Raw genomic sequence first — 21,760 nt, forward strand, 5'->3', positions numbered from 1 at the left:
ACCAACATTACTTTCATCACTTTGATATAGTTATAAGTTCAAACCCGCACACACTTTTGTTTAAGGCATGAGCATACATAATGCAGACATGCACCGTAACCCGCATATAATTCAGTTGCTATGGTGATAGCAAGTTGAGTTAGTTGCCATGCCTCCTTTCCTGCTATATGACATCCTGTCTCAGTGTCTTGGGAGTACCACAGTCACATGATGAGCACAGGACCATGTCACATGACCAGCAGTCATATGACCATACACGCCACTATAGCAGTAGAATCTTAGCCTAAAGCACGTGCACGCACACTCCCGCACACACTCACGCGCGCATTCTACAGCACTAAACAGCACTCTCAGTTCTCTCTACACGCTCATACAAATCAGCAGAGGGGCAATGAATTGCTCACGTCCTTACACAGGAGTGACAGGCCAGGAATCCGCAGAACCTGCGTGAGCAACGTAACCAGGCACCGGTCTGTCTACATTTACGTCTGTCCATGTGTGTCCCACTGTTTCTCAAGCTAGCGTGATCAGAGATAGCAGACATCGGTTATGATGCCCAAAATCAGCCCTACTCACCTTCTGGTGCTACAGAGTTGTTACGGTCAGGTTAGCCTGATTTTTTAGTTGTGATGGAAAAATAGACATTATGGAAGGCTATTCTGAGCCCTGTTTGTGTGTGTTTGTGCTTCTGCATGCATGTGTGTGTATATATGTGTGTGTATGTTTTTTACGATGCCAGCCTCAGGAAGGGCACAGTAACTCCTGGCATTCTCGAATACACTGTGAACTATGCAGCCCGCGGGGGGTCGGGCCGGCCGCCGCCCCCCCAACCCCCCCCCCCGGAAATAAATGGCTGGATAATTGGATCTCATGTTTGTCAAAGTAACGATACACATCTCCAATGGGCAGAGTGGCCCTGCGAGGTGGACAGTCTGATTGGCCGTAACCGTGTTATGGTGTTATCTCTGGGTTCACGTGCCCAGGCTAGTCCTGAGACATCTTAATGGAGTCGGCTTGTCTGTGCTGGCCTGCTACAAGCCCTCCTGCGCGTGCATTCTGTGCGTCTATAGCCTTGTCTAAAGGCATTTCCTCACTTCTCACAATGACAGTCAGGCTTTTGACAGTTACACCAATTTGCAAGATTCCTGATGAGTCAGATGGTTGTCAGTTCCTTTGATGAGAATTCGAATTCCTTACCCCCAATACCCCCCCCCCCCACCCCTCCCACCCCTGCCCCCCCCCCCCAGCTCAGGATGTGTGGCATTAACAGGCTGATCGGGACAGCTGTTGTACAACAATCTACAAACACACACTGGCACGGAAACAGACACGCACAAACACATAGACACAGGTACGTATGTTAACACGGTTAGGTGTCCACATACCGCAGGGTGTACCAATAGCTGATCAGCTGAATCGTGAGCTGTCAACATAAAATAAGCATAAGGAAATAACAGCCTGCTTGGCCCGCCCCTTGGCTAGCGCTAGTGAGCAGAAAGGGGCGGGGCCTCGTCCTCGGGTTTGTGTCCTATGTGTGAGAGAGCCGGTGAGAGTGTAGCGGGACGGACAAATGAAACAGACAGAGCAGTTGGAAATAAAGGCCAGCTTCAGGACAGGCAGAGCAGGCATGGGGAGCAAACAAGACAGAAAAAGACAGAAGGAGAAAGAAGAGAGACAGAGAGAGAGAAAGAGAGAGAGAAAATGACATTACCCCTCTTTTCCTTCACCACCTGCATCACTGTGTGCGGATCAGAGAGATTCAGAGACAGCCAGAGAGAAAACGAAGAGCAGGACACACACACAGAAAACACACACACACACAAACACAGAGGACAGAAAACACAGAAAGGCTGAGACAGGAAAAGAATGGACTTATTGGAAGAGGAGGGCACAACATCAGTATGAGAGAGAATTCACAACAAAAAGAGCACCAATGGCAAAGGCCCTAAACTGACCTATATGTGGACACCTAATGTAGTGCAAACACTTATACAGATAACACGCAGAGGAATGTAGAGAAACACACACAGTCTCACACCCTGTACAGACAACAGGGTCTGTTACCATGCTGGCAGCCAGAGGGCGCCATCGACACCCCAGAGCGCCTGTGCTTCTGAAACACTTAGTCTCTCGTCATGAGCACAGAGTAAGAGAGAGGTAGGGAGGAACGGAGTGAGGGAAGAGGGAGGAGGAAGGAGTGAATGGAGGTGTTTTTTAAAGCAGTCGGGCACTTACTCACATAAACCTTTTTGCACAAGGGACCAAGGGAACTTAGGGTAAGCAAAATTAGTAAGGGGAAGAGATCAAGGGAAGGTTGCTGGGTGGGTAAGGGTTCTTCTAAGGGTGAAAGTCATACTGATAGGAAATAAGAGGTACTGTCCAGACAGAAGGAGCCTCTCTCAGATAAGCATGCTGATGTGGGTACAAAATAAGTAATCAATGGTATCTTATCAGACATTGTATACATAAGTAGGTGTTTGTGACATATATACATACGTGAGCATGTGTGGGTGTGTCAGGTGCACTCACAGCCTTGAGAGTTCTATTTATAATGCTGTATATGAGTTCATAATAGCATGGAGTACTTATAAGTTAGTTTAACATTCACCAGTGTCTCAAGTCTCACAAGGCACCCTTGCACATACACAAGGCCATACATATAATTACATTTTGTTCTGATTCAGGTCATCTGAAGTAGAAAAAAAATTTTAGCATGAATTCTATTACCTGCGTTCATGTCTTGCATTCTGGACCCTACATGCCGGGCCTTCCTGTGCCGGGCCATCCTGTGTTCTCTGGAGGCCAACCACATGCTGTTTACGGAGCCGTTGCCTCAGGAAGCACTGAACATGTGTTCGTACTACGGGACACATATTCCCCTCTGCCTCTCCTGTACTTTATTTCACCCGTCATGCTCTCAGAGCTGCTTGCCGTAGTAGGTGTTGTCGTCTGCTGAAGTCGTTGCCTCTGGTGGTGAGGTCAAAGGGCAGCCCCGGGGCAGATAGCCACCCTGCTAAGTGTGCTAAGTGTGATGGAGGCTCTAGACCTAAAGGTGGTCCCAACCTGTTTTCTTGTCTCCTCTCCTTGAGAGGGGCTGGTGGCGTTAGCCTCGGTGCCAAACCTGCCCCTGTCCTCACCTCCCGCTACCTCCTGACTACTGCCCGGCCCAGCCCTTCTCGCTTCTGATTGGCTTCCACTGGCGCTGAGGGCGGGGCTTGAGGTCTGCTCACTCCTGGGCTCTATAATGTTATGGGTGCCTTGGGGTCGCGGGTCCCGCTGTGGGTGCGGGGTAGGTGGGGAAGCGGTCGTGGGGCAGGGAAAGGGCAGGGGTGGTTAAAGGATCTGAGGATCGGGGGGGGGGGGGGGGGGGGGGTGAAGGGGGAAGGGTTGGGGGGGGGGGGGGGGTACGCCAAACACACAGAATGAACAAGAGAAGAAGAAAGACAGAGTGCGAGCAAGGACAGATCAAGAAAGAAAGAGCAAGAGACAGAACAGGGAGAAAGGGCGGCGCTCAAGGGTGCCTAGGGGGTGCGCTGGCTGCACTCTGGTGTTTGACCAGTAGGGGGCAGTAAACGCAGGGCAAGGCAGCAGGCAGGGAGGGGGAGTAGGGAGACAGAGGGCAGAAGGGTACAGGGAACGGAGCGGGACATAGCAGGGGAGGGTCCTGCGGAATACTTACGTGAAGGCGAAGGCCACCAGGGCACCACTAACCACTATAAAGTCTAGAATGTTCCACAGATCACGGAAATATGAGCCTTGATGAAGCACCAGACCCAGATCCACCATCTGATAGAGGGAAAGAGAGAGAGAGGAGAGAGAGAGAGAGAGAGAGAGACAGAATGAGAGAGGGAGCAAGAAAAGGGGGAGGAGAGAGAGAACTCCAACTATCATTTACAGATGCTCAGTTTGATTTTGCAAATACAATGTTACACTGTACCAAAAACTTACTGAAAGTGCAAACGTTTTCAACAGTGGCGAGTTCAATCAGTAGAGTCTGGAGCCACAGAACAAGGTATACATGTTTACCTTTATAAGCATCTCAAAGGTGAAGACACCCGTGAAGACATAGTCAAAGTAGCGCAGGACCTGTAGATGGACAAAGAGAACAATGATGCCAGACTGGATGCAGCGGTTTACTGGACTATTCCATATAGCATACAGGTAGAAGGAGATAGACTGAATATAAAAGCAGACCGATGGCAGACAGATAGACAGACAGACAGACAGACAGAGACTGGCTCACATTATTCCGAGGGGAGTCAGGCTGTACGGGATCTTCAGCGGCTAGCGCGATGCTGCTCATAGCAATCACCAGCAGAATACACATCTCAAAGTACCTCAGCGTGACGATATAGTGACACAACCTTCGAAACCTACAACTCACACAAACACAAATGAATAGTGACTGCTAAAAAGTGAGCTATGTTTAAGAGCAAAGGTCATTTGGATCGGAAAACAACTGAACCCAAGACAACCCCCGACACCCCACCCTGTCACACAAATTATAACACAACCGATTAAAAACCCGACTAAGCAAAGCTGCCACTACAGCCGAGCAGCCCAACAGCACAGAGTTGTAGTTTCACGTTCTGTGTTGAGGTGAGCACTCGTGTCGTGTGTACAGCTGCACTCTCATGGCCAGATGTAATGGGTTCTGGGGCCCGAGGTAAAATACAGCAGTTCCCTCAACCACAAATGTTCACCCTCATCTTCTGTGCTTCCTCGTCCAGGCTGCCGCTGTACGGCAGGGCGTGTCTGACTGTCAGGACCAGCTATGCAACCGATGTCTCGTTCTACGAGACGGATCTTTCAAATGACTGACGGGAGCATTGAAGAGCAGACTAGGTTTTCGCTTTTTAAAACACTCCCTTGACTGATGCACAAGTCAGAGCCTCAAATGAAACTTCACATGCATATCTGACTCTAGACCCAGGTCTTGCAATAATGCTGAAACATTTCTTTAACTCTCACATTTGAATCAGCTGTGCACAGTATCAATTATTAATTAATGATGTTAATAATGAATAATTAATAAAGTTATTTAAAAAACCCAGCAAGCAAATGAAAAGCCATTTGGAAGCAGGAAGGACCGACTCATACTGGTGAGCTGAGCCGATTGCTACGTCTCACTAAAAAGAGGCAGAGCATCCATCACTAATTTATGCGAACATTAGCGCCAGCGTGATGCACACTGTGCGGTACTCGTCTGGACGAAGAACGCAGGTTACTCTCAGGACAAAGTAACAAACGTTCCATTTTCCTCATTTTGCATTTCACTTTGGTGAGTTACTTAGATAACTGTTTTCTGTGTTTGCTCTCTCAGCACACTGAAGCTCGTCCTATTCACACGTAGGGAGAACTTTTGCTTTTCCTGCATTGATGTATAAACACGGAACAGGTCATTCCACATTCAGTGTGGTGTGACCAGCAAGATTGCCTCAGAAGCAGATAAGATGCATTTTTAAAATGTATTCATATATATTTAAGAATAGGTTATTAAACCTTGACAGTAATATCTCATTTGTATTTGCCTCTTGGCTCATAGGGGCCTTTGGCCCTGCAAAGATTGCCTTTGTGTGTACTAATGAAAACGTTCCAATAGTTTATTGTACAAGACGCACACTCATGGATTGTTTGTGTGAGAGGTGTGTACTCGAGGCTTGGTAGCTTCATGAGTTCAAGTGTGGACTCACGGGTTAGTGGTGGACAGGATGAACATGGAAGTGTAAGGAGGCATGGGCTTCGGCCCTCCGTCATCTTTTTCATCGTCGTCATCATCACCTTTCGTGTCTTCCTTCTTCGGCAGGGGCTCCGTGTTGGCATTTTTATTGACTGCAGGACAGCAACACAAAGCAGAGGACAGAGCTGAGATGGAGTGCAGAAGGACTTAAACGGCATTAGAAAGAAGCACGCGCCGTGATCCACGTGACTTTCCCCTTTTGTCCCTCACCTTGCAGGATGGCGTTGGCCGAGGGGAATACGGGCGGCATGTCTATGGCGGTGTACTCCGGCTTGGCGTCCAGGATGGCGGGGCTCCTTCTGCTCTCTGTGCCCACGGAGACCAAGCAGGCACTGTGGACGCTGTTGGCCAGGCTGACCAGGCTGGAGTGGGGCGTGGAGCGGGGACCCGGCGTGCGGGCGGCCGCCGGAACCAGCGGCTGGGTGGCCAGCTTGTTGTTCATGACGTTGTCCAGGTCTTCGCTGTACTGGCTGTCCTGCCTGGACAGAGTCTTCTGAATGGGTCGAGTGGTGGAAAGAGTGGGACCGCCAGTGTGACCATCCCTGGAGAGAAAAGGGGTGAAGGGGTAAACCCAGCAGGCAACGGAGGCACTACAAGATCAAAGGTTCCTGCTCTCCAAAAACTCACTTCCTGGTTCGGTGTCGCACCCTCTCCCCTTGCTCAGCTCTTTCCCTCCTTCCTTCTTTGTCGTCATGGCGATGCCGCCTGGGCCTGCGCTCGGCCCCGTCTCCCTCACCCTCCGCCCCTTCCTCCGTGCCCTTGCTCCGGTGCCTCCTGCCTCTGGCCCCCGTCCTGCCCTCGGGCCCCTCCTCCTCTGGGGCTTTGCGGTGCTGGCGGGGGCGGCCGGACTGCCCACCACGGCGCTCCCGCTCCGCCCGCTTCCTCTGGGGCTCCGCTGGGCACGCCTCGGGCCCCTCGCTGCCCCCCTGAGGCGGCGTGCAGGAACAGCTCTGGCTCTCCGCCTCCCTGCGGTTTCGGTGAGATTCTGTGGACTCGGCTCTCTCCAGTGGCCATCCCTGACCGGACCCTCCACCTCCACCTCCACCACCTCCACCTCCTCTCCCTCCGGCCGGATTGAAGGGTGGCTGCTTGTGCAGGAGCTCCTGTGAACGCTGGGCCTGGGTCTCGCCCGGCCGAGTCTTGTTGGTGTTGTTGTTGCGGTTCTCCTGGGGGTCCACCACCAGCGGGCGGTCCAGGTGGGTCTTCATATCGGGCCGGATGTGGCGGGAATAGGAGACCTGCATGGGGCGGCCCACATCAGACTCAGCGCACAGTCATAAAGGGCTCAGTGGAGCATAACACCAACACTTCCGAATTTTTTCTTCAAATTCCACCTTAATCCCGTCTCCCAAATACATCCCTATTTCAGTGCTTCCACTATTCACTCTCTCTCTCTTCCTCCCTCCTTCTCCATCCCTCCATCCCTCCCTCCCTCCCTCCTTACCTTCCAGCGGTCCTCAGGGTCCAGCTCATTGTACAGCGCCTCCCTGCTGGTCATCAGCGTTTGCCTGCGCAGCTCACTAGTGCGCTGCTCCCACACAGACTTGGAGCCCTTATGGTTCTTCTGTTGTTCCTTACTGCAAAGAAACAGAGAAAGAGAAAGATAAAGAGAGAGATAGATGAAGATGATGCAGACAGAGAAAGAGAGAGAGATAGAGAGAGAGAGAGCTAGGGAAAGACAGGTAGTTTGGGAGTTTACAGGTGTTCTGGCTGATATGAGCAGAGGAGGAAGTCTTAACACCATAGAATCTATTCTACTCACACAGCTACTGCATGCCGGCCAGTAAACAGCCAGCTATTCACAAACTAACACCAAGAGGGCGCTGGTTCCGGGAAACTCGGAGCACATACATAATGAAAGAGGCAAGGAGATTATAATGATAACTACCGCCAGTATTCAGCAGGGGACAGATGCCCGACTCTTTGAGAAAGGCAGGAAATAGAGAGAATAAAAAGGATGGAGAGATGTAGAGAGACCCAGCCTGAAGAGGGTAATGAAAGAGAAGGGAAGAGAGGTGGAGGGCGTGGTTTGATGTGGCACTGCCACCCCACCTCACTTCTCTGGTGGCACTTGAGGGTCTGGTGCGGGAGAGCGACTTGCACAGAGAGGGGAAGCGGTAAGGGCAGCGGGGGGTGTGGGGGGTGGATGGGGGTTGGGGGCGGAGCAGACCGGGAGAAGGAGGGGCCAGCGGAACGGCAGGAGAGAACACAAAAAGCAGAAGGGAATAAATACCATTCCAGAAAGGGTTCGGAAGCGTTGAGACGCTCCGAGTGAACGGTCACGCTGAGGAGGGAAACAGCAGGTGTGAGGCGCGTAATGACTTCCAACACGCTCTCACACACACACCTGCAATCATACACACACTCACACGAGGATACACACACACACACACACACACACACACACACACACACACCTGCTGATGTGCACATACACACATGCTTACACACATGCAGATACAACCATGCACACAAATGTGGTGAGGTGGCACTGCCACACACGCACACACACACACACACACACACACACACACGCGCGCACACACGCACATACCACACACGCACACACTCCCGCACACGCACTCACACACACACACACACACACACATACACACACACACACTTGCACTCATGTACACTCTCACACACACACACACACACACACACACACACACACACACACACACACACACACACACACACACACACACACACAAACCTATGCCTCATAAGTACTAAGCAAATAGACTCTGAACACCTGCTAAAGTAATTGCTTTTTAATTGCTCAGGAGATGAAAGTCTTCAAAATGTACCGTCCTAACACACTTAGTTACTACTTGCTATAGATGCACCCTCCAAGGCAAAGGAGACAAACTCTCTTAATAATATTTATCTGATGACTTCGGGCATTTACTTTACAATTACCAACAAATGCAAATTTTTCACATCTTAAAACGGCCATGTGGGAGAACTACAGGCTTTCATGTTTTTTTGTTGAAACCTTGAACACTAGGTGTGGTTTCACAGGTGTCTCATGCCGTCTTCTTTAAAGGACGGTTTATGTGTGTGTGGAGAGCTCAGAACTGTGTGGGAGGAGATGTATGAACCAGTTAGTTCCACAAGTGCTAAAACATCCCCGACAAACCAGCCTTCTTACACAACTGCCCAAAGTGGTACAGCGTGGGCTAACCAGGGAACACTCACATTAGAGTGCGCGCTCCCAATTAAAGCAACGTGTGTAAATATATACACACACTGCCCATCCATGTTGTCTCATTTAAAGGGTTATGCTCTAAGACGCTACAGTGCGAATGCTCACTAAAGTCCTGCGTATAAGTGGGAGAGGTGTGTGTGAGTGTGTGTGTGTGTGTGTGTGTGTGTGTGTGTGTGTGTGTGTGTGTGTGTGCAGGTGTCGTGTGGCCTTTTATTTCATACATGAGCACACACATAAATAATTCCTTTGAGTAAATTAGACAGCATGTGAAGCTCCTTGAGCGTTCTCTTGTGGGAGCCCCGGGAAGCAGTTGCCCTTTCGCCCGGGAGAATCAAAGCAAGTCTAGTTCTCGCTGAAGAAGGGCAAATGTCAGATATCAAAGATTACTGCTGTGTAATGGATAAAAAGACACGGAGGAAAGAGCAGGGAGAGAGAGAAAGAGAGAGAGAGAGAGAGAGAGAGAGAGAAAGTGTGGGAGGGAGAAAGGGAGACAGAAAGAGCGATACTCACGCTGCGATGGAGAGATTCGCTGCAGAGAGGGGACTCACTTCAGCCACCTCCTTGGCCTTCTGAAGAGCAATTTTCTGATTGGCTGCTTCTTCTTCTTCTTGCTCGTCCTACATGTTGAAGAAACATTGTTATTACCTGTGTGTTTGTGTGTGTGTGTGTGTGTGTGTGTGTGTGTGTGCGCGCATGTCTGTGTATGTGAATTTATGTACATAGCGTCTAAAAGTAAGCTTTTTTCCCTCCATAAGCCACTTTTGAAAATATATATATATTTTTCGTATCCGATCAATTGGCTTATTAGATACCTGGTCTAAAGTGGTGAAACTGCATTCAAACACTAATGAACCTAATTTTTCTCCTGGAGCTCTATGGGAAGCTGCCAGCCCTCTGGGGAACCTTTCCTCCTCACCACTGGTCAGCAAAAGTGGCGGAACAAAAGAGAAAAAAACTACGTAGCAGGCTGCCGTGTTCGTTAAAGAGCCCCCCCCCCCCCCCCCCCTCCCAGAGCCATGCAGTCAGTTCCCTGCAACATTCTATACAAAATTGAACAAAAAAAAACAAAAAAAGCATGTCATGCAACCACAGCCGGGTCGTTTAACAGCACATGCACCAAGGTGCAGGGTGACCAGCAACGCCACACCCAACAATACACTCCCTTTTTTCAGACGCTGGTGTTGGGCCTGCTGCTCTGTGTTTGTGTGTGTGTATTTCTGTGCATATTATATAAAAGTCTATTTTCAGTACCTTGGTCAGCTCCTGTGCATTGGCCAGATTGTCCACAGCGATAGCCAAGAATACATTCAGCAAGGTGTCTAAACACAGGGTTAAGGTGATCAAATAAGAGGAGTTCATCTGGATTATTATGTATGCATTACTACAGCTCTGTGAGTACATGTACAGTATGTGTGCATAACAGCTCAATTAGCAGCATATACAGTTTTGGTTTAGTTTGAGAAGCTTAAAAAACATTATTATTATGCATTTAATAGCATCTGTGTGTGTGTGTGTGTGTGTGTGTGTGTGTGTGTATGTGTGTGTGTGTGTGTATATAGTCCCATGAATTAGGATACAGTTGCCAAACAATGTAAGAACGATGAAGAAGACAGAGAAGACCATGCCCTTGTTGACTCCTCCCATCGATTCAATCCCATCATACATCACCATGTTCCAGTCCTCGCCTGTCAGGATCTGACACACGGGACGGCAGCTTTCAGTATTTGTGGCCTTTGGATGCATCATATGCATCTATGTTAACTGTCACGCTGTTTACATTTATTGCACAGTACTTGCCTGGAACACTGTCATTATTGCTGCAGGAAAAGTGTCAAAGTTTGTTGGGGGTGTGCCAGTTTCAAAATTAAACCTGGAGAAAAAGAAAAAAATAATTGTTTATGTCTGTAAAAAAAAAAAAAAGACTAATTATATATTTTAAGCATTTCCAAACAAATGACAGAGGCAGCCGTAGCACTGAAACTGTAAAAATTCAGTCATCAAATTCAAAACCACATGTTAGTGCATTTCAGACAAAGCTGGCTTGTATACATCACCACAGACGCTACACTAAATTCAATCATAAAAGCCAAAGCTGTCGTGTGGAAGAACTGAAGCACTGATTGGATCTGATTAGTGGCAAATGTTGAGATCGTGAAACTGCACTACTGACTGTCCTCCAAACAGCTGCATGCCAAGCAGAGCAAAAACGACGATGAAGAGGAAGAGGAGGAAGAGCAAGCTGATGATGGACTTCATGGAGTTCATCAATGACACTACCAGGTTCCTCAGGGAGGCCCAGTACCTGGGGGTGGAGGGGGAGGTGTTGAGAAAGAGTAATAAGACTGTCAGGATTATAAGCAGAAGTTTTAATATACGTTGAACAGAGGAGTGGAAGACTGTAGGATATGCACAAAATGGACAAATATAGAAACAAGAAAGACCCAGAGACAAACAGAGGCACGCCAGACGATGGAGACTCACTTGGTCACTTTGAAGATCCTCAATAACCTGAGAGCTCGCAACACACTGATCCCAAACGAGGTCCCTGGCTGGATCATAGCCCAGAGTACCTCAAAAATGCTGCCACATATGACCTATCATGCACACACACAAAGACACACACCACCCACATTTAAAGCTTCATCAATTATGGCACACAACAAGAACAAAGGCCATGAACATTGTAAAACCCTGACAAAGACTCGTCTCCCTCTCCCTTTGGTCTAGACAGCCAGCTGTGCGTTGTGAGCAGGGCCCACCGCTGCCTGTAGGGGAGAGGGCAGAGCCCGGGACTTACGATGCAGTCAAAGCAGTTGAAGGAGGAGTGGAAGTAAGGCCTGGTTCCCAGGCCGTACATTTTAATGAACATCTCGAACATGAAGATTCCCAGGAAGATAAATTCCGCAAAGTCTGGATGAGATAAGAAGGATAGAGGTAAGAGTGAGGCAGAGAGATTAGGATGGGAAAGAGCAGCGGGTGGAGAGGAGGGGTGGGGTGTGGGGTGGAGGTGGTGGGGTGTGGGGTGGAGGTGGTGGGGCGGGCATCATCGATTAGCAGAGGGTTCCACGTTATGAAAGAGACGCAGGCAGAGGAGGAGAGGAAGGAAGCGAGTATAATAAGGAAGCAGAGAGCTTTAAAAGAAAAACTGCAAGGAGCGCAGTATGGAGATGCCAAGAGGGGGGGGTGCGGGGAGAGGGGGGGGGACTGCAGCCACTCACACAGGAAGTTGGAGAGCACTTCGGGCTGTTTGTAGTGCACCACGGCCACGCACAGCGTGTTGAGGCCCACCAGGCACAGCACGGTCCAGTAGAAAGCCTGCGTCTTCACCATGTGGCGGATAAAGAAGCGCAGTCGTCGCTCCCTGCGGTGGAACGTGGAGCCCTCCAGCTTGGAGCTCTTTAGGCTGGCCCGGGCAAACGGAGACCCTGCGGAGGAGAAACCCAAGGAGACAAAGGAGAGGGGGGGGGGGGGGGGGGGGGGGACCCCGAGAGACAGGAGCGCCCGGGAGGTGAAGTCACATACACTGAATGGACTGATCATTAAAATGCACAATTTAAAAAAGGGAAAAGACGCAGGCTTAATATTGTAGGTTTATGCGTCACTGCTTGTGTGTGTGTGTGTGTGTGTGTGTGTGTGTAGGTGGAGGCACGATGCTTGAGGGAGTGTGAGGGTCTCTCACCCAAGGCAAGGTCTCCGTCACCCTCCTCCGGGTTAAGCAGGTCGTTTTTGCTCTTCTTGAGGGTGGGCCGTCTTCTCGATCCTTAATTTGCACATACAGCGGCATTGCACACAATGATTTGTGTGACCTGCTCTAACTTCCAGGTCACAGACAGCATAAAGACACTCAAAATACATACGTCAAACAAATGGATACTCAAACAGATGAAAAGTGGAGTAGACAGAGCTATCAGCAAAGAAATAGGGAGTTGAACAGTACAGTTTTGCACACAGTACTTAAAACACACACACACAGGCACATAAAACAGAAGACCATGTCTACCCCCCATTCTACAGAGACACATAATACAAAGCCATCAGTCGATTTATCTTATGTGCCGATAGCCTTACACTGGGGGATACAATATCACTTCCTCAGCAAGGCCCTACATGCTATAGATCTCTCTATACTTTCTCATGTGCTAAATGACAGACAAACAGCTCCGGAAGAGGGTCTGGGGCCAGTACCATCAAAGGGCATCCGGTCATCGACATCATTGTCCTCATCTGCAAGGATGACTTCTTCTGAACAAAAACAAGCAGGCGGGTCACAACCTGACTTTCTGGACGGTGCACACACAACAGAGATTTGTAGCTAATGAACTGCTAACACAGTTCTACCTGATTCTGTTCATTCGTAAGTGAAAGAACGTCAGTGGGCGTGTCAGCGGTGCGCGTGTGCGATGCACTAACTACACACCTGCTTTGCAGATCCACTCCAGGTAACCGTTGAGCTCTCTCTCGATCTGCTGCTGTCTCCGCAACTTCAGGAACTCACTCCTGTTCTCCACCCGTTCTCTCTCTTTAGCAAACTCCCTGTGTAGCACACATGTGCATGCACGCCCCCACACACACACACACACAGACAGTACTTCTGACCTTTGCCTAAAAGTAGAAATAACCCAGACAGGTAACTAAGCACATGCACAAACTGCACACACACTCACACACACCCACAAGAGCAGTAGGTCTTACCCAGACAGAACGCCCAGGACCAGGTTGAGCATGAAGAAGGACCCGATGATGATGAGGGGGATGAAGTACATCCAGTTCCACGCACTGCCTGATGCATCGTTGCTCTGAGATGACACACAAACACCCCACCGTCATCCAGACCACTCTTTTTGCATCGTACAACCACATGACCCCCGTCCAAGCAAACGGGGAGGTATAGGGCGCAAACCACAGCGACAATGGGCTCCCACAGACGCCGCACCACTCCTCTGTCTGAGGCTCAGGATGGCAAAACGGTTAGCTGGTTACACTCACTGCTGGGTAAACAGAGACTGCAAAATGTCCCTGTTTCTTGTCAGACACATTATACCACGTTTCCATGGACCTCTGAACTCTTTCACACACTGCAAAAGTCCCAAAACACCCAGTGCCCTATTGCACCGACTCTTTTACTGAGGGGTCCATTAAAGGGCAGTGAAGCGTCATGCTGTCTTATTCTCATGATGCAGGGGTCTTGCTGTGGCTTCCTGTTTCCAGAAGCACATGGTGGTATGGGGAATTAGGTGAGGCCTGGCAGAGACACTGCGAGGAACCTTCACCTGGTTAGAAGGGGAGATGCATCTTCTCATGTTTGAGAGGGGAACCGTTTCTTTGAACCATGTCCAAGATTAGAGACCTGGGAAGGAGGTAGAGATCTTTTTGTGGAACATATTCTTGCTTGACATACGGTGACAGCAAACGCACCACTGAATCAAAGGACCCGTTGCATTTCTCCTGAGAAGAGGCTGATACTCATGAGGTATCAAGATCTCATCTTCTGTCTCTTCTGAGTTCTCTGTCCATCTCAGAGTCCCTCTGAACCGAAAGGACTGTTTGTTTTGCTCTCCTGTTTTGTGACTCCTCCACTGCTCCCCACCTTTCTCCGCTTCTCCGCTCACCTCCCCCATGTCTCTGGGAGCTGTGAGAGCCCTCGCATGGACTGCAGCTTTTCTGGCCATTAAATTTTCATTATTTTTTTTTCTTCCTCGGCAGCTATAAGAATAACTCCAGTAAGAACAGCGCCTGATAAATATAGCGCCCAGTCCACAGGGCCTGACAGAGACGAAGACAGGAGCGAGGGAGGAGGTTGGGGGGGGGGGTAAAGGAGGGGGTTTAAGAGCCATGAAGAGAACTCAGGAGGAGAAGGGATGGGGAAAATTGAGCACTAGCTAAAAACAGCCAAACAATTCTGAAATTAGCATGTGTGGATATGTCCCCTTTTTAATAAACACTGCTTAAACAGAACCGTCTGGTCAGCAGACTCGTGATTGCATCATATTCTACATGCGCATATTCAGCTGCTCGGGCCACCACGCCCCAGACTTCCTTCAGACGTTCGCTAGTGATATAACAAACAAACGACAAAAAAAAAAAAGAGCAAATCGGGACAATCCGAAGGAAGCGACAGTGTCTATCCGGTCCAGCAAGAATCTCATTTAACTTCAGGATTAAATCAAATCCCCAGGCAGACGCGAGAGTCCCCCTCACAGAGCTGATGACGTTTGCGCTGCCTTACGTTCACCGGGCCGAACCCCCGGTGAGCTTTGCGGCAGGTGCACCTGAGCGCCACCGAGTTGGAGTTCAGCTCCCCCAAATGAGGAGGCTGCCTCTCGCCGATAAGGCCTGAAAATCAAATAAATAAATAAATAAATAAATAAACTGGACTTCTGCTTATGTGGCGCACCCCCCCCCCCCCAACCCACACACACACACACACACACACACTCACACACAGCCCCCTTTCAACACAAGCGGGACTGGAAGATTTCTCTCTGCAGGCAGCCAGGGGCACATGGGGTGAGGATTAAGATGGACGTTTGTCACCGCATTAGCCCGCTTCTCCCATCGGTTCCTTTGTGTTGGACTTTCAGCAGATATTTCATAAGGCCTCGGCTTAAGTGACACTGACGAAATGGCGGGGTTTAAAAACTCCAAGCAAAACGACAGCGTCAGCACAAAGATGCAGGCAGGGAAAAAGTGTGGGATAACTTTTCACTTCAGCGTATCCTCTTCTGACAAAGTTTTACTTTGCAAAATAAATAAATAAATAAATAAATGTTTTAGCAGCCCTGGCATTGTTAGCTGCCTGGACATTGTACTGCTTTAACTCACATAATAAAGCAGGTCGGTCCAGCCCTCCATGGTGATGCACTGGAAGACCGTCAGCACAGCAAACAGGATGTTGTCAAACTGGGTGATGCCGTAGTTGGGCCCGAGCCAATACCCCTTGCAGGTGGTCCCATTCGGACAAAGGCGGGAAGGTGGTTCGTTGCCGCATGGAAACTCCTCTCGAATTTCATCTGGCACACACAGGAGAGACACATGTTCAAGATCCATACATGTGGAGGCAGAGAAGACATGAAGTCTTGATTTAAAGAAAAACTTACAGATACAGAATAAAATAGAGAATTTACATGTTACAGCCCCATAACAACACCATACCTATATTTGCTCAAACCAGAGAGAGCCTTACTGGTTATGCTGTCGAAGCAGGTGGTGTGGAATTTGCCTATGTAGAACTCAAGGCCAATAATGGCGAACATAAGGATAGCGAAGAAGAGCAGCAGGCCGATCTGGAGCAGCGGGATCATAGCCTTCATGATAGACTTGAGCACCACCTGCAGGCCTGGAGGAAAAACAGCAGGCTTAGAGACAGGTCGCTTTTCACAACCAGTTTACTTCAAAGTTTGACTTTTTGTTTGATGACAGATATAGGTCAGATAAAGTATATCATATTTGTCTCCGACGACCTCTGACAAACGGTTGAGTCACAATATAATTCACGATGCTCCACATCACTCCGTGACAGTTCATTATCTTATGTTCAATTTTCCGAACCAGTCATGTCTGCTTCCTCCTCTTTTTCATAGTTCTCTTCTCTCTCCTCCCTCTCCTCCCTCTCTCCCTCCCTCCATCTCTGCGTTTATCCCACTGTCGTACTCACTGGGAATCCCTGACACCAGCTTGAGGGGTCTCAGCACTCGCACGGCACGCAGGGTCCTCAGATCAAAGTCGGAGCCCACCGTGGAGAGTATTCTGGGAAGGGAGACAGCACCAAGACCAGAACACTGAGACGAGAGCCGAGCACACGGAAATGTGCATCTGGCAGACTGCAATCAAGGCAAGAAGTTATCACAGGTTTCTATTGCGTGTGTTTGAGCAGTCAGAAGAGCCTGGCCCTAGTGTGACTCGGTCCACAACACTTCTCCTTCATTAAGTTAACGTTCAGTTTCATTTAAAACACTTCATTGTCTAGAGCACGACTAACCTGAATAATGATACCCAGTTAACTATTTTGTAGTAATATTTGTAGTAATATTTGTGGAGAGCAGTGGACTGTACAGTTTTAAAAACATATATGCCTGATCAAGTGTAATGTATTGGAATGGCAGATTAGGTAGTGAGAGTGGGTTGGGGGCAGCGTGTGAGCTTCCTAACAGGATGACAGACGTGTAGTGTATGGGTGCCCATGTGGTCAGTTAACACAGACAGAGGCACTGTGCCTTTATTTATTTGGCTTGCCATAAAGTCTTATAAGTGGCAATATCCTGACCAAAAATACTATGAAATGCACATAAACTGGCACATAAATAGCTGTATAACTGCACCATCAATGCTCAAATCAATCTGATGGGTATTCTATTTAATAATGAACTCCTTACTTATTAAACCCAGTTTGTAGAACCTCTCAAGAGGCAATATGATACAATACTGATAGTGAATGCAGCAATTACAACACACCCTATATCCAGTCCTTTTGAGAAACATAAGAGGACATTTTATAAGGTCCGTTGGTCTCATTAAGAGGGAACGTGCTGTTCTGAAAATTCAGTTCAGGCAAAGGGCTCACTGTATGGTGTTTTAGAATAGAGAGGTGTGACCAGATACTTGTGCAGACAGTGAGCAGGAGTGGGGGATTTCGAAGGAGAGGGGGAGGGGCCGTGAGACGGAGGGGTGGAAACCAGTACGCTGACGAAGAAAGGCAGGGAGGGGTGGGGGTGGAGCTGAATGGAACTGAGCAAAAGATGCTGACTGGCCGTTTTATTCCCACCTTTCTCCTCTTCTATTTATAGAGCTGCAGTTTGAACGCCACAGACTCTCTCAGCTCTGCCTAATTTATTAAATAACCCTTTTTCTCTCTGGTTCGCACTTTCCCTGTCTGACGCACACACAGACACATGTATGTGCGCACGCACACGCACACACGCGCGCACACACACACACACACACACACACACACACACACACACACAACATCACAAGCACAAAAATAATCATCTTAATGATGACGAGAATGAGCAGCGTGAGTTGCAATTCATTCCGGCAGGAATCAGTCCCCAAGGTGCTGGCAGAGGCAGACAGGAAGCAGGAGTTATAAACAGTAGCACAGTATTGATCACCAGGAAACCGGCTAGAGGGCCTGAGCTGCACACACACCCACAACAGCTTGACCAATACGGTGGCCTGACACCATAAAAGTGCCCATGAAACATTTTACATAAGTCTTCTACCTATAAGTGTCAGTATTTTACACTGGGGATATATTCCAAACTGACTTCTGTGATGTTTGGGGGGTTTCTTGCATGTGAAAGCTCACAAGTACCATATAGTATTTATGGAAGATTTAGCTCCGCCCATTCAATCTGCCATATCAAATCTCCTCATCCGTTCTCTAGGCAAGGCAATGCAAGACAGGTTGATTTGTGCAGCACTTTTCATACACAGTGGCAATTCAGAGTGCTTCACAAAAGATATGTAAGAATTATAACCTTATTACATCCTGAGATCTATCACCATGGGAAGGTCTTTGCCAAAAAAAAAAAAAAAAAACATCAGAGATCAAACCTGAATTAGAATAAATGATAGACAAAAAAATATTAATTGCATATATTTAAAATAAACATATAAAGAAATAAAAATGTAGTGTAAAAGAAATGTGCAGAAGCCACTCTGCAGTGGGATCACAGCGTTTTGGAACACCATCCTGCTGCAAGATCCATTTTTGGTTCAGCTTGGCCTTTGGACAGATGGCCCTCTGTTCTGTTCAAGAGTTTTCTGGTACTTTGTGGAATTAGTGGTTTGACTCAGTGAAAGCAAGCTCAGCATTTGTGGTGACAGGTAGCCCAAACAGACGTCAGACTGCGCTCTTTCTTCACGTTGTATAGTGAAGCTGTTGTGGAGTCTTTAGAGCCCTCTGTTGAACAGTGATATGTGAGGGTAAAGAGGAGCTTCACACACCCTCACTGGTGTTTACACTGTGCTGACAAGGGAACTGTCGACTGGGAATCACCTGCCAATCCACCCCCCCGCTCTTGGACACATATTGAGAGAGTGACTGGGTGTATGTGCGTGTGTGTGTGTGTGTGTGTGTATGTGCGTGTGTGTGTGTGTGTGTGTTGGGGGGGGTCTAAGTGTGTGCGCGTGACTTTGTGGGAGAGGGAGATCTGAAAAAAGACATCCTGATCCTGACCTCTTTTTTTTTTACCCAACATTCCCTCATTTCTAAGTACCGGTACTATAATTCCCTAAACCTCTGTCACTGTTCATACCTTAATAAACCTGTTTGATGTTTAGTTCTCAGGACCAGTCGTGACGACTCTCAGCTGCTTCCGAGCACAGGCTCATGTATCGGCCACTGCATCTCTATAGCAACCAGCAATTCCTCATTCACACAGTTTCTACGGTTACCAGCCCTTTCTCATTCATAACTGTTTCCATGGCAACAGCCATCTTGCTTCATTGATAGAATCACAGCATCACTGCGCTAAAAAAGCAGGAGGAGGGGTCTGACTGATTTACTGCTCTCTATTTTCCCACTTCCTGTCACGGTAGCTCTGAATCCAAAAATATAAATCTAACTGATTCATCCACAGGGCTATTCAGGTTAAGAAAAAAACCAAAACACATAATGCACTGAATAAACACCAGAACACCAAAGAGCTTGTGTCATACAAACATGCAAAGACATGTGCAATCATTTACACAGCACACACATCTGCAACACTCATTTCTTTATGCATGCACACACATATATTGGAATATTTACATAAACACAAAATCCTGACAATCACTTTCCATATTTGCTGCCATGTCATAAAAATATATATTTTGTTCAAAATGTTATTGCTGTTTTTTTCTCCTATTTTGTTCATTTCCTATTAAGGTCATTTTTATGTACCTCTTAATCATCTGAACATTGCTGGCAAAATATTAGTAAATGGCATGGGTGAAATCTTTGTTTAAAAAAGGTTTGTTTGGTTTCCTTTCCATAAAATAAATGAAATAAATGTCCTATTACTGTAAAAAACTTTTACAAAACTTCACTTATACTTAAAGTTTTCCCTCCTTTGTCCATGCCTTTTCTCATTCAATCTCCTCACCTTCTCTGATCTCTGCACAGGAACAGGGTTCAGAGAGCACAGCTTTTTGGAGGAGCTCCTCTAATCCTGACCTGCGTGACTGTTTGTAAGATCCAAGGAGACAATCGATAGCAGATGAATTCACATGTGCTAACTGCCTAGCGTGACAATGGCTTATTTCATTGTATACATCGTCTGTAATGACATCATTACAGTTGCTAGCTATGCAGTTAGAAGGATAGCACTACTGGTAAGTTTTGAGAGCTTGTTGGCAATTTACACCTGCCACAACAGGTTCACAAACTAAGCTGCTACAGTTCAGTTCTGCTCCACAAATGGCAACGCGATATCCATGAAAAGAAGGTTAAGCAGAATACAGCCACAGTTTCCACTGGGTTTTGTTTAAACACTCGATTACTTTCCACCACTGTTGTGTGTGCTTGTGCACGTGTGTGTGTGTGTGTGTGTGTGTGTGTGTGTGTGCATTATCAAAGCACCGGGGCAGAGGTGTTGAGAAGGGGGCAGAATCATTTCATCTTCAAAGAACTCCAAAGCTGAAAGACACAGCCGCCATTCACCTCCACACAAGAGAGAGAACCAGAAGAAAGCTATAGAGGTGTGTGTGTGTGTGTGTGTGTGTGTGTGTGTGTGTGTGTGTGTGTGTGTGTGTGTGTGTGTGTGTGTGTGTGTGTGTGTATTCAAGTGAGCATGTGATTGGGGGAGGGGGCAATGACGAGAGAGAGAGAGAGGGAGAGAGAGAGAGAGAGAGAGAGAGGGAAAAAGATCCACTGTCCCTGTGTCTCAAGGCTGCACTGTATGATTGATCATCTGCAGCAGTGAAAAACAGGTTACTGCAGCAACTCCTCCTGCACACTCATTCGCTTGCTCCATTTCTCCCTCCCTCTCTCACCTCCATTTTTTTCCAACCTATTACTTCTCCAGTTGCATCCATCCCACTCTCCGTCTCTGCCTATATGCTAAACCCGAGGGAACAGTGTGAGACTTACGTAGTATCACGTGGCGTTGCTTTCTACCAACCACTGCAAGTCTGCCTCTCTCTCTCCGTACACACTTGCTCATTCCTGCTTCCTAGCACTAGATTACTGTATTTTGCATTTCCCCCATTCTCCATAAATTACACACAAGCACACACAGAGTTGTGTCCCCATTTTGTCAAAGATATATTTAACTCTTAGACATCTTTACATCTCTCCCCCATCTCCTTCCCCTCTCAGCCGGATATGATGGTCACTCACACAGGACCAAGCAGCACTGGCTTAGTGATCTTTCCAGTTTCATTTAGTGTGCAGGAACATGAGCTATAGGATGAATAGAAGTAAATAGTGTATTGAAATATCTAGTTCAATAGTGTAAGTTAAAATCTATTGTATGTGTGTATCTGGTGTCTGTCTCTTATTACCCTGTAAAGAGCAAACCACTTACTCAAAAATACACACAAGCTACCATACACAGACCATACACAAACATAGATACAAACAAACAACAACAAAACTCTTTTTTACAACAAAAACTCTTTCCGTATTTACCCAATCAACTACTCAACCCTGACAGCATGCTCTGGCGTGAGAGGTAGTATGGGTAGGCATCTTCCCATAATGCTCAGCTCCACTGGCACATTGATACATTAACACTGAGACAAGCAGCACATAGAAAATGGCTGCAGCAGCAGTGGAGGTCACTCACACACACACACACACACACACACACACACACACA

General features: G+C 47.9%; 1 protein-coding gene across 10 annotated transcripts in view; it reads right to left on the reverse strand.

Annotated features, from left to right (window-relative positions):
* cacna1aa (calcium channel, voltage-dependent, P/Q type, alpha 1A subunit, a) overlaps positions 1-21,760 on the reverse strand; it is an 88,386-nt gene that overhangs the window by 40,877 nt on the left and 25,749 nt on the right. For 8 of the 10 annotated variants that reach the window (XM_076982322.1, XM_076982318.1, XM_076982319.1 and 5 more), the window contains exons 4-26: positions 16,609-16,700; positions 16,138-16,290; positions 15,777-15,964; positions 13,647-13,750; positions 13,372-13,487; positions 13,140-13,196; positions 12,634-12,714; positions 12,173-12,379; positions 11,752-11,864; positions 11,436-11,548; positions 11,125-11,256; positions 10,752-10,824; positions 10,532-10,649; positions 10,206-10,273; positions 9,465-9,571; positions 7,974-8,024; positions 7,185-7,317; positions 6,368-6,978; positions 5,951-6,282; positions 5,694-5,832; positions 4,244-4,373; positions 4,027-4,086; positions 3,680-3,786 (exon numbers count right to left, since the gene is read on the reverse strand). In XM_076982322.1, the coding sequence (XP_076838437.1) occupies positions 3,680-3,786; positions 4,027-4,086; positions 4,244-4,373; positions 5,694-5,832; positions 5,951-6,282; positions 6,368-6,978; positions 7,185-7,317; positions 7,974-8,024; positions 9,465-9,571; positions 10,206-10,273; positions 10,532-10,649; positions 10,752-10,824; positions 11,125-11,256; positions 11,436-11,548; positions 11,752-11,864; positions 12,173-12,379; positions 12,634-12,714; positions 13,140-13,196; positions 13,372-13,487; positions 13,647-13,750; positions 15,777-15,964; positions 16,138-16,290; positions 16,609-16,700 (3,285 nt within the window). The remainder of the gene's footprint in view (positions 1-3,679; positions 3,787-4,026; positions 4,087-4,243; positions 4,374-5,693; positions 5,833-5,950; positions 6,283-6,367; positions 6,979-7,184; positions 7,318-7,973; positions 8,025-9,464; positions 9,572-10,205; positions 10,274-10,531; positions 10,650-10,751; positions 10,825-11,124; positions 11,257-11,435; positions 11,549-11,751; positions 11,865-12,172; positions 12,380-12,633; positions 12,715-13,139; positions 13,197-13,371; positions 13,488-13,646; positions 13,751-15,776; positions 15,965-16,137; positions 16,291-16,608; positions 16,701-21,760) is intronic. The other 2 variants (XM_076982325.1, XM_076982324.1) reach the window with 1 other exon arrangement.

Source organism: Brachyhypopomus gauderio, chromosome 2, assembly GCF_052324685.1.
Source record: "Brachyhypopomus gauderio isolate BG-103 chromosome 2, BGAUD_0.2, whole genome shotgun sequence".
Classification (NCBI taxonomy): domain Eukaryota; kingdom Metazoa; phylum Chordata; class Actinopteri; order Gymnotiformes; family Hypopomidae; genus Brachyhypopomus; species Brachyhypopomus gauderio.